Below are 17,451 nucleotides of genomic sequence, written 5' to 3'. Positions count from 1 at the left end.
AGTAAAATGCCATTCCTCCAGCTTCTGCTTATATGCAGTGATGGCTGACAGCAGGGACAGTCTTCATTTGCTTGGCAAGTTGTCACCATGTGGCTCCACGTGTTTTGTAAGGAAGGCGTGATCATGACATACTCTCTCTGTGCGATTGTCAGGGGACACCCAGCCATTTCTGGGAGGAATGTTCTCAGTCCACCTAAGTCTTTGTTTGAGCTCTCTTTTACCAGCAGAGCTCCCCACGAGGCTCAGATCTGTCTGACCTAAGAGCCAGTTGGCATCCTCCTCCTGACAGAAGCCAGATTTTTCACTGAGGCTAGACTGTATTGACAGTGTTTTCCCAGTCTGCCCCATGCGTGTCTCATTTCCAAGGCTCTCTCTAAAGTGCTGGCTCGCTCTGCTTTCCCGAGCACTTGCTGACTTTTCTGCCTCCCCAGCATCCTCCTCACTTCCTTTCCTTACAGCTTCTTGCACTGTTGTACGTGTTCCTCCCTTAAAAGAAAAAAAAAAAAAAAAAAAAAAGAGAGAGAGAGAGAGAGAGAGAGAGAGAGAGAGAGAAAACCTAATGAGTTTGTTTTGCAAGTTTCGAAAAAGAACCAGTGATGTTCTCCCAGGAGTTTGTCCGTCCCTTATCATTCCTTTCCATATCTTTAGGTATGATCTCTGTGGTTTAGAAATCCCACGTTCCACTGTTGTCAGAGAAAAGTTGCCTTAAACCTTTGCCCTGCAAGCACCAGAGGAGAGCTCATAAAAAGGAAGACAGCAGCAGATGCAATCGCGGATGTGGCTTAGTCCTCACAGCTGCCCCAGAGCTGTTCAGAGTGTACGAGAGCCTCAGCCATGAATCCAGAAGAACGCGTTGTGACTTGGCTTATATCTTTGGGGGTTCTAGAATCTCCCAAAAAGACCGTCTGTGATCCAGAGGAGTTCTTGAAGTCCTCGCTGAAAAATGGGGTAGTGTTGTGCAAACTCATAAACAGGCTTGTGCCTGGCTCGGTGGAGAAGGTAAGGTCTTTTTGCTGTGTCTTTGGGATTGCTTTCCACCACAGAGCAGCAATAATCTCATTCTTGAGATTTTTCTATTACTGGGTCATGGGAATCTCCTTCTTCAATGTCTTTCTAAAAGTTAGGCGTTTCTATTTATTGACCTTGTACTTTGAAAATGTCAGAAAATGAAATGTTATCCTGCATTGATTTTCCCCCTAATGTTACCCTACTAAAGCCCTGCTATAGGACTACCAGTCAGGGATGGGAAAACAACCTTTTTATGCTCAAGTTTGCTGTTTGTAGAGATGCATATTAAACTTCCCTGTGCGCTTTAGACATGTTTTGAACGTTGAGTCCATGAGTCTGTGGAGTAATGGAATAATTTGTAGTAGAGCTTTCTGGTATTTGAGAGTTTGCCTAAAGAAATCGATGGAGACTACATTGTTAAAAATTTTCACTGAAGAAAAGTCAATTCACAAATGTCAATGTTACTTAAAACTCCCCCAAACCAAAGAGAAACCAATTATATGCACTGAAGTCAAAGGGTATTCAAAGTGAAACTAAACCTTGCTTTAAAATGTTTTGAAGACTTCTGAGGCTAGAAGCCCATGTTATGGCAGTGGACGGCTTCTAAAGTCGGTGCTTTTTGTCATTAAAGGTAGAGTGTTTATGACTCTTTCCATAAGGTCATTGCACACACAGCTTAAATAGAGGTCTTCCACCTTTTGGAATCAGTTCTAATTGTATGGAACAAGTAGATTAACTTATAAGTTCTTAGAGGTGAAAACGGCGATTAAACTGATAAGATACAAAGAGACATGATAAAAAAAATGTGGTGTCCAGTCATTGTGAAATATCAACAAATTATCATGAGGAGTAGAGGTAGGTAATCAAAGTAGCCTTCTTGGGCTAAAGCAGGATGAAAACTATATATATATTCACACACACACACACACACACACACACACACACACACACACACACACACACACACACACGGCTGTGTCTTAGTTTCTCAGATTCACTAGCACCACAACTGAGTTGAAGGTACGAGAAGCCTTCCTAAGTAGAAGCGGCCGCCTTGGAGACATTTGAAACAAAAAGCAACCGTTCAGGCATTTGCATCACTTCCTCCAGTGGTTAGTTCTCTTCCTGGATGGAGAGGAGAGCTGCCTTCTGCCTTCCAGAGCCAACTGGATCTAGGTATCTGCGAATGATGATAATAGTTTGTTTTTCATGCTTTAGCAGTCTTCTTAGTGACATTTGACTTTTTCTTTAGTATTGTCTGGAACCCCAAACTGAGGCCGACTGCATCGACAACATCAATGACTTCCTGAAAGCATGTGCAACCCTTCAAGTGGAAGTAAGCTTACTTGTCTTGCCTTTTATCTTACCATTATTTTCTGCTCTGTTAATTAAAAAGTCTACAAATGTACATAATTGATTTTTCACTGCCTGTAGCCACAGAGTAAACAGAGATAGAGAATTCCTGTAGAGAATCCCCAGTTAAGACTGCTAATGTCTAATGGTGTCTTTCAGAACCTTATTCTTGGCATTCCTTTTTTAAAAGATCTATCTATCTATCTATCTATCTATCTATCTATCTATCTATCTAAAATATATGAGTACACTGTAGCTGTCTTCAGACTCACCAGAAGAGGGCATCAGATCTCATTACAGATGGTTGTGAGACACCATGTGGTTGCTGGGATTTGAACTCAGGAACTCAGGAAGCGCAGTCAGTGTTCTTAACTGCTGAGCCAGCTCTCCAGCCAGATCCTAATCCTAATTAAAGCAAAACTATTGACTGGGCATGGTGGTTCACACTTATATTCTGTAACACTAAGGTGATGGAGACTGGGAGATCAGAAGGTCAAGGTCATCCTTGGTAATACATTGAAGTTTTGGGCCAGTGTGGACTACATGAAAGTCTTTCTTAGGAAGGAAGGAAGGAAGGAAGGAAGGAAGAGAAAATAACGAAAAAATTGATGGCTTATAAATGCAGTTTCTTTCTAGGTGATCAAGCTTTCTGCGGGTGTGCTTCCTTAATGAGTCACGGGCAACAGCAGTAAAAGTAAACATCCAAAAAGAAATGGCTCAAATGAGCAGTCCTGAAAACATACATACAAGTAATATTATATGGACTGGGCAGATTATATTTAAGAGCATACATGTGCATGCATATACATATATAATGTGGTAGCAATTAATGAAAAATCGGCCATAAATTTTAAGGAGAATAGAAAGGTATGCAGGAGTATTTGGAGGGAGAAAAGGAAAGGAAGAAATGTTGTAATAATAACAACAACAACAACAAGCAGAAAAAGAAATGGCCTTTTTAAGCCTGTTAACACTTCTGCACAGAGGGAGGCCTTGAAAAACTACAAGGACCTGGCCTTCAGGTCAAAGCTGCACTTAAGCAGAGGGGGGACAGCAGATCAGAGGGAGATATTTACTTGTAAGGCACAAGGCCCTGGGTTCAATCCTCAACCCCAGAGCAAAAACAACAAAAAACAAATTCAAAACACAAACCACATTAAATTATGCCATATTACATGTGCATGCCTAAATTATATTACTGAAACAGAGGGCACGCCTTTTGAGTGTGTCCAGTTACTTTTTGTGCTTCCATGTTGTTTTTGTAGTGTGGGGCTATCCTCACCATCCGTGTGTCAGACCTTCATGCCCTCTTGTAAGCCTTCTGTCTGTGAGGGAGACACGGTACTAACCACACTGCGATGGTGTTTAAGAGTCAAATGAGACATTGCTTAATTCTGTAGTCATAAGAAAGTCAGCCTCCTAGAATGTATGTGGTAACTTGTGTATCATCTTCAGCTCAGGGCCAGGTCAGAGGTCTTTAATAAACAAATATTGTCTGGGCAAGTGGTGGGGGTTTGAGCATAGACTGGGGCTTTCCTGCTCACTAGTGACACTGTGATCTTTGGATCTGTTTGCTATGCGTCTATACCTTGACTTCTGCACTTGTAAAATAGGAATACTAGTGGTACCTGCAAGTCTATTGATATTGATCTAAAATGTCAATGAATTAACATTTGTAAAACCCTGGAAGAGAGCCTGGGTGTTTTTTTCTTCAAGGAGCTTATCTTATCACCACCACCATTTTCATCACTAACTGTTGTCTCAGCTAAGCTTTGTTTTCCTCAAAAGTTATTTTTAAAGCTAGATGGCTACGGTGGTACACAACTCTGATCTCAGCATTTGGGAGGCAGAGGGTGTCAGGGTCTCTGTGAGCTTCAGGTCATCTTTGTCTACATAGATAATTCTAGGCCAGCCAGGACTACAACATGAGACCTTGTCTCAAAACTGACTTTTTGTTATTTTTGTCTGTTTGTCTGTCTGTTGTTTGTCTTTTTTCTTGAAGCCAACCCTAATCTAAAGTTACATCTGTGACAGAATATCTTATTCCAATCTTCCCTGTTCGGGGTCCTCATCACCTACCTTGGCATTCATGGTCCATGTGGCTTCAGAGTATGTGTTATCCCTTATAGGACGCTGTCTACTGTGGAATAGACCATGACATTCACATGGTCAAATAAAATTTAATTTTAATTTTTTACACGAACATTTTAATTTTTCAAATAAAAACATGGTGAGGTTGCCAGCAATTTCTGTGCTGAAGCCGGCAGAGGATGTTCTGTGATGCTTTGTGGTTCTAAGAATCCTGGGTGATGCGAAACACCTCCTGCTGCCGCCACTGCTGGGGTTTTCTGATAACTAAAAATTATTCCTTTAAGCACAAATTCTTAAAAATACCTTTATTTTTAAATCAAAGAAAGCTCTTTCCACTTTGGGCAGAAATTTTACTAAAAGGTATATCAGACTGATATGTGATAGGAACATTGTAATAAAAGAATAGCTGGTAGTATAATTATCACATGGCTTCTGTAACTTCATAGATTAGAGTCAGTCCATGCCTATGTTCACATTCGAGTCCTTTGTGTGTGTATCTGTGTGTGTGTGTGTGTGTGTGTGTGTGTGTGTGTGTGATGTACATACATTTTGTATACATTTTGTGGGTATATGTGTAGGTTAGAGATCAATGTTGGTTTCTTCTATACTTTCTAGGTTACCTAAACTATTTTTAAATATTCTAGATCCCTTATATGTACAGATGAATTTTAGAATCATCTTGTCCATTTCTTTTGATTTCTTTTTCTTCCTTCCTTCCTTTCCCCCTTTCATAAAGTATCTCACTGAACTTGAAGCCTGCTCTTTTTGTCAACAAGCCCCTCACCTACCCAGCACTGGGATTATAGGCCATTGCTGACATGTGAAGCTTTCACATAGGCACTGGGGACCCAACTTTTGTCCCTTATGTTTGTGCAGCAACCACTGAGGCATCTTCAGGCTACTCTTCATCGAGTTACTTGGCATCACTGTGCTCTTGCTTCCTCATCTGTGTGAAAGTGACTCACAACATTTCCTACAGTGAACTTTAAGATTTTAATGTGCACGTGTGTGTGTTCATGGGTGAAATGTCTGTGCATCACATATATGCCTGGTGCCTGTAGAGGCTAGAAGGCAGCATCACTCCAGAACTGAAGTTGCAGATGACTATGAGCTTCCATGTAGTTGTTGGGAATTGAACCTGGCTCCTCTGCTAAAGCAGCGTCTGCTCTTAACTGCTGTGTCATCTCTCCAGCCCAACAGAATATTTTGAAATTAATTTCAAATGTTAACATCCAGTGTAGTGGGTATCATTACAGAGAGCTATTTAAGGGCCGGACAAAAGAAGTCATCTACAGCTCTTAATGTTTCACTGAATCTAAGCATGAGTCCCACTGCTGTTACCTTATGACTAGGTGCTCTTTGTACTGTTGTGCAAAAATAAAAAAAATAAAAACCCGAGTCACAATGAGTCACTCACAGAGCCCTCAAGGAAGGCACGTAGAATCACCTCAGAAGGAATGAGACTGAAAGATGAGCCGGAAAGCACGAAGCAGCAAAGTATGTGGCCTGTCCAGTCTCAGTTTCCAGGTAGCTGAAAAACAGACCTATACAGAAGTATTCTCAAAGGTCATGGGGGAAGAGGGAGGGAAGGAGAGAGAGAGAGAGACAGAGACAGACAGAGACAGAGACAGAGGACAGACAGAAACAGAGAGACTGACAGAGAGACAGAGAGACAGACAGAGACAGAAAGACAGAGAGACTGATAGACAGAGACAGAGAGACTGACAGACAGAGACAGAAAGACAGAGAGACCGACAGAAACACAGAGAGAGAGAGAGAGAGAGAGAGAGAGAGAGTCAGGCATCAAGTACTTAGAACAGTCTGTGGCATAGGACATGCTTAGTGGACCTCAGTTAACTTTGTAAAGCTCTAAGTGTATGGAAAGCAGGAATAGGGCTTGACTCTTTCTCAGGGCACACTATTATTTATCTAAAGAAAGGCTACCAGTTGGAATCAGTTGCTTTGGAAGATTGAACCACTGAATCAGAGAGGTGGTGACTGAGTTTGTAGTTCAGAGGTGGAGGACCACATTATATCACTTGTACTCTCCAGATGGCCTCTACCTTTTTGTTGTCTTTGTGTATGGAGAGTTTAGGGGTCTCTAGTAGTCCGTACAGCTAACAACAGATAAATATGGAGAACAAAACCTTTCCAACTTTCATACTATCCTTGAAACTTTTAAAAAAATGATTTTGATAAAGTCATATTTGTTTTTATTTTATTTTGTCTTATTTTTGTGCATGTGTCTGTGTATCTGCCCCAGTGTGTGTGGAGGTAAGAAGACAGTTTTCAGTAGTTACTTCTTAACTTCTGCCCTGCTAAGGGAGGGTCTGTCTCATTCCTGTTGTAGTGGTATGTTCTCTAGCTAGTCTGAGAGCATGCCAGAAATTTTCTCAGCTGCTTCTCATCTCACCATAAGGGTGCTGGGATTACAGATATGCACCAAGGCATCTGTTTTTTTTTATAAAAATGTATTTCTGGGATCCAAGGACACAGAAACCTCTGCCCAGCCAGTGCCATGGGTTCCTTCCAGTCTAAACTTGTGCCCTAAACAGATCCTGGGCACTGGTTCTATACCCATTTCCATGAGACCTGTCACCCAGGATCACAGGATCACAGAAGAAGCTCGACTCCTAGGAGATAGGACACACTCAAGAGGACTGAAGCTCTGACACACTCAAGGTCCCAGTTGAGGCCACAACATCTTTCCCAAAACTAGGAGTAACTGGGATCTGCACAGGAAGCAGGGAAACACAAACCCCCACCCAGCTAGAGGCATGGGTTCCTTCCGGCTTGTACCTGTGCCCAGAGTAAACATAGGGCTCTGGCCCTCATCCATTCCTGCAACAGCCAGAGTAAGCTTGACTCCCAAGAGCTCTGACACAACAGGACCTCAGGAGTTTGGTCACACTAGGATTTCAGTATCTCAGAGGCAGTTTGACTCCCAGGAGCTCTGACACACCCAGGATCGATCTCAGGATCTCAGGATCACAGAACCACAGGATCACAGAGACAGCTGAACTCCGAGGAGTCCTGATACAACCAGGATCACAAGAGAGGCAGACTCCAGTCATAGACAGCAAGGGCAAGGAGCACTAGAGATAACTAAATGGTGAGAGGCAAGAGCAAGAAAAGAAGCAACAGAAACCAAAGCTACTTGACATCAGACCCCGGTTCTCCCACTATAGCAAGTCCTGGACATACGAACACACTTGAAAAGCAAGATTCTGATTTAAAATCACATCTCATAATGATGATAAAGGACTTTAGGAAGGACATAAATAACTTCCTTAAAGAAATACAAGAGAACACGGGTAAACAGGTAGAAGCTCTTAAAGTGGAAACACAAAAATCTCTTCAAGAATTACAGGAAAACACAGCCAAGCAGGTGAAGGAATTGAACAAAACCATTTAGGATCTAAAAATGGAAATAAAAGCAATAAAGACATCACAAATGGAGACAACCCTGGAGATAGAAAACATAGATAAACTCAAGCATCACCAACAAAATACAAGAGATAGAAGAGAGAATCTCAGGTGCAGAAGATACCATAGAAAACATTGACACAACGAAGATAATCCTAACACTGAACATCCAGGAGATCCAGGACACAATGAGAAGACCAAACCTAAGGGTAATGGGTATAGAAGAGAGCGAAGATTTTCAACTTAAAGGCCCAATAAATATCTTCAACAATGCATGTGCTATAGATTCCAAGTAGAGGTTTTAAAGACAGAAAGTGTGACTTCTACAACTTGTTCTTAGTTTCAAAACCATTTTGGGATATTTTAAATTGTTGAATGTACAGAGGAGTTTTATATCATCTTCTGCCTGCCTTCTATTTTCTCTTTCCCTCCCTCCCTCCCTTCCATTCTTTCTTTCTTTTTTGACACAGGGTTTCTCTGTATAATCCTGGCTGTCTTAGAATTTTCTCTGTAGACTAGGCTGGCTGTGAACTCCCAGAGATACTCCTGCCTCTATCTCCTGAGTGCTGGGGTTAAAGGTCAGCACCACCATCACTGAGGCAGAATGGTCTTCTTAACTTGGCTTTGGAGCTTTCCTTGCCATTGCATGGGAATACAATTAATTGATTTTCAATATTTATCTCGTATCTTTCAACTTTTGACATTTTTCTTATGAGTTCTAATAGTTTCTCCATAGAGTTCTGATTATTTTTATTATACAAGCTTATGTCATTTCTGACTAGGGGATACTTGTACTTTTTTTCTTTTAGGTCTGAACAATTTTATTTATTTATTTTTTTCTGTGCTACTTTACAGGCTAAAGTAGAAGAAAATTCCTTTTTTGGGTTTTTAAGGAGGAAAGTGTAAGTCTTTCCCTACTAAGTATGATGTTAGATGTTTATTTTTCATAAATGGATCTTAGTGGTGATGAAGTTTTCTATAATACTACTTTGTTGAGTGTTTTTGTTGATGTTGTTATAGTTGATGTTGTTACAGAAGATGATACACTTCACCAAACTCTGGATCAGTTGGCCTTGGGAGGTAACGGTAGGAGGTTTTAGAGTTCAGGGTCATCCTCAGCTACATTTATGTACCACATGTGAGTATGAGTCTAAATTTGCATGCAGAGGTCAGAAGAAAACCTTGGGTGCTGCTCCTCACTTATCCCTTGTCATTTTGTGTTTTTATATTTTTATTCAATGCCACATACAACAGGCTAGCTACATGTGAAATTTCCAGGAATTCTTCCGTCTCCACTTCCTATCTTGCCATAGAAGCACTGAGGTTACAGATCTGCATTGCTATGCTTGGCTTTACATAAATTCTGGAGATATGAACCCAGGTCCTCATGCTTGTGTGGCTGGTGTGATGGTTTGCATATGCTTGGCCCAGGGAGTGGCACTATTAGAAGATGCGGCCTTATTGGAGGAAGTGTGTCACTATGGGGGTGGGCTTGGAGACCCTCCTCCTAGCTGCCTGAGGATGCCCAGTCTGTTCCTGGTTTCCTCGGGGTGAAGATGTAGAACTCTCAGCTCCTCCTGCATCATGCCTGCCTGGATGCTGCCATGCTCCCACCTTGATGATAATGGACTGGACCTCTGAACCTGTCAGCCAGCCCCAATTAAATGTTGTCCTTATAAGACTTGCCTTGGTCTGCTCACAGCAGTAAATCCTAAGATAGCAGCCATTTTACCCCCTGGAGTGCTATCCCCCACCCCCATTTTTCTTTGTGCATTTTATGCTTCTGTTGAGATGATCAGTTATCTAGGCTCTTTATTATACTGCTACATTGACTGATATTCATATGCTGCTTGGATCCTTCATTCCTGTCATAAATTCTAGTGAGTTATGATGCATATGTACATATAATTTTGTGTGCATTTGTGATTATTCTTGAAGAACTTTTCATCATAGAAATGGAATTACTGTGTCAAATTTTAATAGACAATGTCAAATTTGCCCATAAAATTGCTCTATCAAGTTCTGTTCTTACCAAAAGCATAGAACATGTTTTCTGTGTCCCTGTCAATACTGTGCATCATTAATCTTTAAAGTTTGCCCAAGTGATGGATGAAACAGTATTGCACTTTCTTTCCTCTTCTTTTCGCTATAACCTCTTTTTCAGGATTTCAAATGAATGTGAACATATTGTCACTCCTTCATATCCCTTCATAGTTCATTCATATTTCTTCTTTGTAAACCAAACACATCTTTCCTTTTTTTTTCCCTCAAAGCAAAGGAGGAGGCAGTGGTGGTGGATATATTCAGCCAAGTCAAAACTACACTCTCTCTCTCTCTCTCTCTCTCTCTCTCTCTCACACACACACCCACACACACACACACACACACTCATGCTCGCGTGCGCGCACACACACAGGCACACATATGAACACGCATGCACACGCATGCACACGCACAGTCTTTATTTGAGGTTAACTCACTAATGAGACCAGGAAGCCTCTCGACGTCATGAGGTTAAGAAATCACAGGCTCTCATCATTTGGGAGGGTCCGAGTACCAAACAGGACAGCGAGAGAAGCACCACTCAGGCGTGTGAGTGTTATAGCAAAAAGAAGAACATTGGTCTATGGAAGCTCTGCCCAGGGACTTTTTCTTTCTTTCCCAGTATATTCTGTTTCTTTACTGTCTCCTCCTCTGTGCCCTGCCTGGGATATTCTCTCATCTCCATTGTACAGACATAGACATGTCCTCTGCTTCTAGACTCGGCTTACTTCATTTTTTAAAAAGTTTATGAAGGGGTCATTGAATGAATATGTGATTCAAATAGTGTTTCTTTCTCCTCCCTCCTTTCTTCCCTCCATCCCTTGCTTGCTTGCAATACCAGCCTGTAGCAGCATAGTTTTTCTCTGCCCCACCCCCTCATTCTCTCCTGACTTCCCGAGTCACTCCATCTGCCTTGTCACAGCAACAACACAGGTGCTCTCCCTAAAGTGAGGCTGTGGGATGGACCAGTTGCCATTTCCCAGAAACTGTTCTGCAGGGAGGGACTCCTAGAAGTAAGGCGGTTTTGCCAGTGTTCATGAGTCAAAGTTAAATCTGTCGCTGTCCTGCCCTAGCTCTAAGAGAACAGAACAAAGGGGGCAGACCAATAGCACAGTGGACTTCTTCAAGCCCCAGCAGGGTACTTGTGTGAAGTCAGAATTCCTCCCGATATGCTTTTCACTATTTAACTCTGGCTGGCCTCGAACTCACTATGTACACCAAGCTGGCTTCGAACTCTCAGGCTTATGCCAGTCTCTGCTCAGATTAAAGGCATGCACCACCACACCCAGCTAAGAAGCCTTTATAAAAGATGGATAATGTCTCATGATCTGCCCCCTTTCCATCTGTTTACAGTGGGCAAAGCTTCCACTCAATTGAACTAGCAGAAAGACTAAAGGCGGTTTTGACACCCTTTCCCCTTCACTAGCTCCATGTGATACTCCCATTACTCTGGCTGACCTAATCTTTTACTGTGTTGCTCTTCTACAGAAATTGAGCTTCAATTTGTACGGTTGTAGCACACGGGTGTTCTCAGCTACTCTATAAGCTGAGGCAGGAGGATGTGAGATCCAGGCCAGTCTGGGTTATATAGAGAGACCATTCCTCTAAGTGTAAAAGGAGCCCGGGATGACAGTTGCCTAGTTTGTGCTCCTTTGAAAGAACTATGTGACCTGGGGTCTATTCAGGGAAGAGATGATTGTGAAGGGCCACTGAGCACTTCGCTGCTTTGGGGAATGGGGTGAAGGATGTCTCAGTGGGTCACTATGCAGCTCACAGGTTCTGAGTTTCATCCTAAGGGTAGTAGAGAAAAGCAGCCACCAAATAGCTAGTCCTTGACTCTGGCATTCCAATTAGGGTTCTGGCAAAGGCCCTGGGCAGCCCAGGCACTGGTAACCATGATCCTGAGAACTGGGTGGCAGCAGCATGCGCAGTGTAGATGCAGCCCTCACACTTCGGCTTTTGCTCCTTCCCTGGCTACTGGGGTACTGAGGCTGCTGCCACTACCGCCGCCACCACCGCTGCTGCTGCTGCTGCTGCTGCTGCTGCTCTGCCCTGCGCCGCTGTCACTTCCAGTTCCTACTTCTGCGATCCAGGTCCGGGTCATAGCTTCCCCTCTGCTGGCCCGGTCTCTCTAGGCTGCTCTCCCTCCCGGGTTCTGGCTCCTGGCAGCAGAGCTGGGTCTGGAGGAACCCTGGGTCTAGGCTCCCACTGGCCACCCGCTCCCCTCCTGTGGTCGCCCCGCCGGGGCACACCTCCTGCAGCCCTAGATCTGTGCTTTAGAGAGAGAACTTGAGGGCAAGAATCTGACTTCCCTCTTTATTAAAATAAATACATAAAGAAATACATAAATACATAAGATCCCTTGCCTGGGAAGCTTGGAGGCACAGAAAGGAGTTTGGAGACAGGCTCCCCCTCCTCACGCGTCCAGGAGCAAAGTTGCAGCCGCCCCTCCCCGCCGGCCATACCAACGGGCTCTCCAGTTTCGCCCTGGTGGCAGCCGCGCGGGGCAGGGTCCCAGCTCCATCTGGGGACAGCGCTTCCCGCAGCCTTGGCACGGGCTGGCAGCGCTCGGCAGCCCCGTGACTCTGAAGGGCGAGCCACTTCCGAGGAGGAGGCTGGGGTGAACGAGCAGCAGGAGGACAATCAAGCCAATCCAGGTGACCTGCCTGGGGGGGGGGGCAAGGGGTCAGGGGGAGGGGAACTACAAGGGCCTGATGCTGGGGGGCTGGTGAGCCAATGAAGGAGACGCCCTTCTTCCAAGATTGACCGCCTAGGTCTGCAGCCCTAGCCGCCAGTCTGTTCTTTGCCAGGGCCTCTCCTTGGTGCCGAGTCTGCGTACCCAGAGCGGGGGCGGGGGCCAGGGCTCAGGGTGAGGACGCGCCAAACTTAAGGGCGGCTGTCCAGCTTTGGCCGCCAGGTTTGTAGCCGACTGGATTGTCTTCTCCCCTCCCGCGAACCAGAACAAGAAGTCAACGGTACTGTTTCTGATATTAATTTGATGCTCTCCCAAGCTGGAGCAGTTCTTGCATTGGGGAATGTTTGACACAAGTCTGTCATAGGAGTCCTTTTCGGATGGACTCTGCCTGGTATTCAGTGTAGTTGATTTTGAGTCTTCATTTTCTATTCATCGAAGGACCCAACAGGTATTCCAGCTATTTCATTTCTTAGCTCTGGAGTAGAGAACCCTTGAGTTTATCTCAAATCTATTTCTTCTCAATACCTTATATTTTTAGTTTGGGTTTGTTATTGGTTTTGAATGTAGGAGTGACTCATATGCCGTCCCCCTTTTCTTAATGTGTAGTGGGAGTAAAAATATACTCAAAGAATATACTTTGCTCTGAAACTATATATATATATATTTTTTTTTTCAATAATAGCTTCCCATAAACCAAAAAGCCACATGGAAGAGGATACATTTTGATAGATGTTTAAGTTTTTAAGGTATTTATTTTAAAGGTAAGATTCGAAGGTCCAGGCTGCTTTTCTAGCGTGTATTTGCCTGGAAAAACCCAGTTTGTCCTTGAACTTCCTATCTTAATTTTGACATTGGCCATGGTAAGAGGATCTCCGATGACGTCATTTGCTCCAGCCACAGTTCAGCGTTCCACCACTGAGAGCACCTCTGCCCAAAACTGTAAGGCCTGGGACTGCCCTTGGACTTGAGCAGATTTCTCTTAAGCAAAATATTATGCTACATGCCAGGCAATGCTGCAGTCCCTTCTTACATAAGCAAGCTCCAGGCTCATGTGGTACAGGGGATGCTTGGAGCAGCAGTTAAACCAAGAGAGGGGCTGTTTCCATGTGAGTTGCTGAGGGATGCCTGAAGTTTTTAATACAGTAAATTGGCACTTAGAAATCTCACCTTGTGTGTCTTTGGTGCTTAATTTACTTTTCCTTTGTTTTCTTTTCCTTCCTTTCTTTCCTACCACCCCCCCTTCTTCTTTTGGAATGCTTTCCACTTATCCCAAACTCCAAGTCACTGTGTCTGAGAGCAGGCGTACCTTCCAATGATTAAAGAAATAGAAAAATGTTGGGCTATGCAGAGTTTTTCTAGTAGTAGAGCCAAAGAGCTAACTGGGAGCTAACTCGGAACTCCTGCTTGGGGCCTATGTTTTGTAGTTTGTTTTCTCTAAAAGGTGATCCTTCGTACAAACGCGTTTCATTCAAAACAGTGTATGCATGGCCAGTGGCCTCTGAACTAAATTTGTTAGCTCTTTGTTTCCACCTCTTTTGCTCATAAAACCTCCGTTCTGTAGTTAGGGGTGAGGGCAGGGTTTGGAGCTTTTGTTCACCTCTCTGGTCCACCACCTTTCCCATCATCTCCAAGAATAGCAAGGGATGGCTAGAGGCAATCACCAGGACCTAGAAATTTCTAATACTTATTTGACACCATTCGAAGAGTATTATTTCAGTCTCTAGATATTTATTAAGGGGGCAAAATGGGAGGACATGTTTGGTTCATTTAGGGCAATGTGCATATCACTGTTCTTAAGGGCTTAGATGCGAAGGTGAAAATGTGGATGAATACTGTTTCTACAACACCGTCTATATTCTAGACCTTGGGATGGATGCTTAGGTCTATTATCTCATTTAATCCTCACAATATCTCTGAGAGGCAGGTGGATTGCACCCATTCCACAATAGTGAAAACTGAGGTTTAGGGACAATCCATACTGGTGCAGACACAGAACAGTCATCCAGACCTCATTTCCTGTCATGAGCCATCTTATGGCGGCCAGCGAGCCATAGCTAGCATACAGAAACATCAAAATCCTTGGTTTTCAGACACAACTACTCATTAGAAGTATTGGGGGGTGCTTTTAAAACCACAAGTATTTCATCGACCAGAGATCCTGACTTAATTATTCTATAGTGAGGCTTTTGCATTGGTATTTTTTTAAATGTTTAAGTCAGTTTAGTAACATTAATTTTTAAAAATTGAAAATAACCTAAATATTTATATTGACAAATCCCTGCGAATGGATATACCCATATACTTTTCATTTGGTTAGGACATTACTAATGCCATTGAGTGTCTTTTGTGCCATCTCAGTCATGGTTGCTCATTACGGAGACCTGACTCCTAAGACAACAGAGTGTTGTTGGGGTTACCTGTCTTGGTAAATGAGTTGGATAGAGCTTGTTTTCATAAACCACCATGCTCTAGGAATAATATTTGAATAACTATCATGTTGTAGGTACTACTGTTTTTTTTATTGCTGAATAATATTCTTTTGTATGTATATGCCAAGTTTTGTTTTTTTCTATTTACTTATTGATAGGCATTTAGAATGTGTTTCCAGATGTGTGTGTGTGTGTGTGTGTGTGTCTGTGTGTGTGTTGTTGTTGTTGTTTCAATGAAGAATGTTGCCATTAATATTCTTGTGAGAATCTCCTGAAGAACATTTCTGTTGAACTTGTGTATGGCAATAGAGTTGCTGGGTCATAGGGTATGTATATACTCTGCTTTATGTATATCCTTATATTCTCTGAAGTACCTCCAGAAAGGTCAGTAAAGGGACAAAGTATTAAGAGAATGTGCTTTGAAAACTATGCAAGTGGTTCTGGTGAGCATCTAGGGTTGAGAAGCACTTCTCTAGTTTACTCACATTGTAGCAGTCTAGCCACTTCAAGCATTTGCTGAGACCACGAAGAAAGACCTACTAAACAGTGTAGTGGCACAAGCCAATAATACTGGCACTTGGGAGGCTGGAGCACAAAGGTTGTTGGGTTGGAGGGAAGCCTGAGCTATATCAAGTTTCAGGCAAGCCTGGGCTACAGAGAGAGAGAGAGAGAAGCAGACAGAAGGAGAGGGAACTGCTGAAGTTAGATAATTTATACACACTTCCCCACAATCCTTTACATAGATTCTTTTAGAATTTTTACTGTTTATTATTGTAATCATTACTGTGTGTGCATGCATGTGATCATGCACAAATGCCATAGCATATGTATGGAGGCTGGAGGACGACTGTCAGGACCCACTGTGGTTATGTTTTAGTATATCTGTATGCTTGTCTTAGAAGCCCTTAAAGGTGGAGACTAAAGATTCTTCATCCTTATAACTCTAGTCCTTGGGATAGAACAAGGTTCAGGGCAGGTGCTCACTAATATTCACTAAGTAAATGATTGGTAGAAAGGCTGAATATTCAGAGACCTTAGTTAAGGAGGTGATCCAGTTTTATACTGAGACTTATGTGCTTTGATCTTAGGACATTGCCTCTGCTCCTACTCAGAGAGAAGTTCCTTTTACTTATCTAAGAATCTGAGCATTAAGGGCAACCTGGCTTAATTAGAAGGAGTAGATGAGTCACAATGAGAGAATGTACATGGAAGCACTTTGCAAACTGGGACACAGTACCTCAATAGAACCTGGGATAAAGGGAGAAGACAGGCAACTGCAGATTACACATGATACAGATGGCACAGCATTGTGTGTGTGTGTGTGTGTGTGTGTGTGTGTGTGCAGTATAGTAGCATAGTACCACAAGTGCTTCAGCTCAACTTTGAACTTGCTTTGGCCTGGGTTGGATACTAATTATGTAAAGTCAGTCTTGAAGATGGTAATGATACAGAGGACCACCGATGAGATACATGGTACCCATAGACTTAGTGTCAAATAGCAATAAAAGCAGTTTGCATAGTGCCAGACACCAAGTGTAGATTCAATGAATGCTAGCTCCTCTCCTCTTCTCTGTTCTCCTCTCCTCTCTTTCTCTTCTTTTATTCCTTTCCAATGGAGTCTTCCATAAGCCAGATTGCCCTCAAACTCTTTTCATAGTAGAGGACAGACCTTGAACTTCCAATCCTCTTGCCTCTACCTCCTGAGTGTTAGGATCACCAGGCCTGGTTCACGTAATTCTGGTGATTGTGCCCAGGGATTTGTGCATTCAAGGAAAGTACTGTACAAATGAGCTTTATCTTAGCCCTGAAAACTCTTTTGTAAACGGAACTTTGATGACTTCTAGTAGACTTATTGATAAATGGATCTGCAATATAAAAACAGCAGCTCCCTTGGTCTAGTTATGTTGAGGTAATCCTATTTGATAAGTGAGCCAGATAATCTCTTGAAATATTAACATTTTAACAAATTATATGTAGAGCAAGGATAGACTGTATGGATTTTCCCAGGTTTCTGTGCATTTGTTTTAGCTATGATGGGAAGTTAAGCATGGATGGAACTTGAAATTGAAAAATAAACACATCCAGGTAACTGTTCTATGTCCTACCTCCATGTTATACTTGGTAGAGACTGCCTGGTTTGGGAAAACTGTCTAGATGCTAAAGCCAAAGACAAAAGCCTCATATAATTTGCAGTACTTAACACATGCCTTTTTCAGAAAGCAAAACAAAGTCAAATGTTTCTGGGCTTTTTAGATGAATAGTGATGGCAAGGTTGGCTAGGATTCCATAATTAACTGCAAAGATGAAGCCATTCAGCATTTTGAGTGCCTTTCCTAATTGAAGAGCCAGCCTTTTCCCCATGAAATTGAAATTCTCCTCAAAGTCAGCCACTGCAGTTTAGAACAA

The 17,451-nt window shown here is 42.8% G+C and overlaps 1 protein-coding gene across 4 annotated transcripts in view; it reads left to right on the top strand.

Moving 5' to 3' along the window:
* Positions 1 to 667: 667 nt before the first annotated feature.
* ARHGEF6 (Rac/Cdc42 guanine nucleotide exchange factor 6) overlaps positions 668 to 17,451 on the top strand; it is a 111,804-nt gene continuing 95,020 nt past the window's right edge. Inside the window, exons 1-2 of one of the 4 annotated variants that reach the window (XM_080910773.1) lie at positions 668 to 999; positions 2,261 to 2,344. In XM_080910773.1, coding sequence (XP_080766899.1) covers positions 835 to 999; positions 2,261 to 2,344 — 249 coding nt within the window. In that variant the 5' untranslated portion in view covers positions 668 to 834. Of the gene's footprint in view, positions 1,000 to 2,260; positions 2,345 to 12,224; positions 12,579 to 17,451 lie in introns of those variants that run through there. The other 3 variants (XM_080910772.1, XM_080910771.1, XM_080910774.1) reach the window with 3 other exon arrangements.

The sequence above is a fragment of the Micromys minutus genome (genome assembly GCF_963924665.1).
Source record: "Micromys minutus genome assembly, chromosome: X".
Taxonomy (NCBI): Eukaryota; Metazoa; Chordata; class Mammalia; order Rodentia; family Muridae; genus Micromys; species Micromys minutus.
The sequence above is the reverse complement of the archived record's forward strand: the minus strand, read 5'-3'. Positions and strand labels throughout refer to the sequence as shown.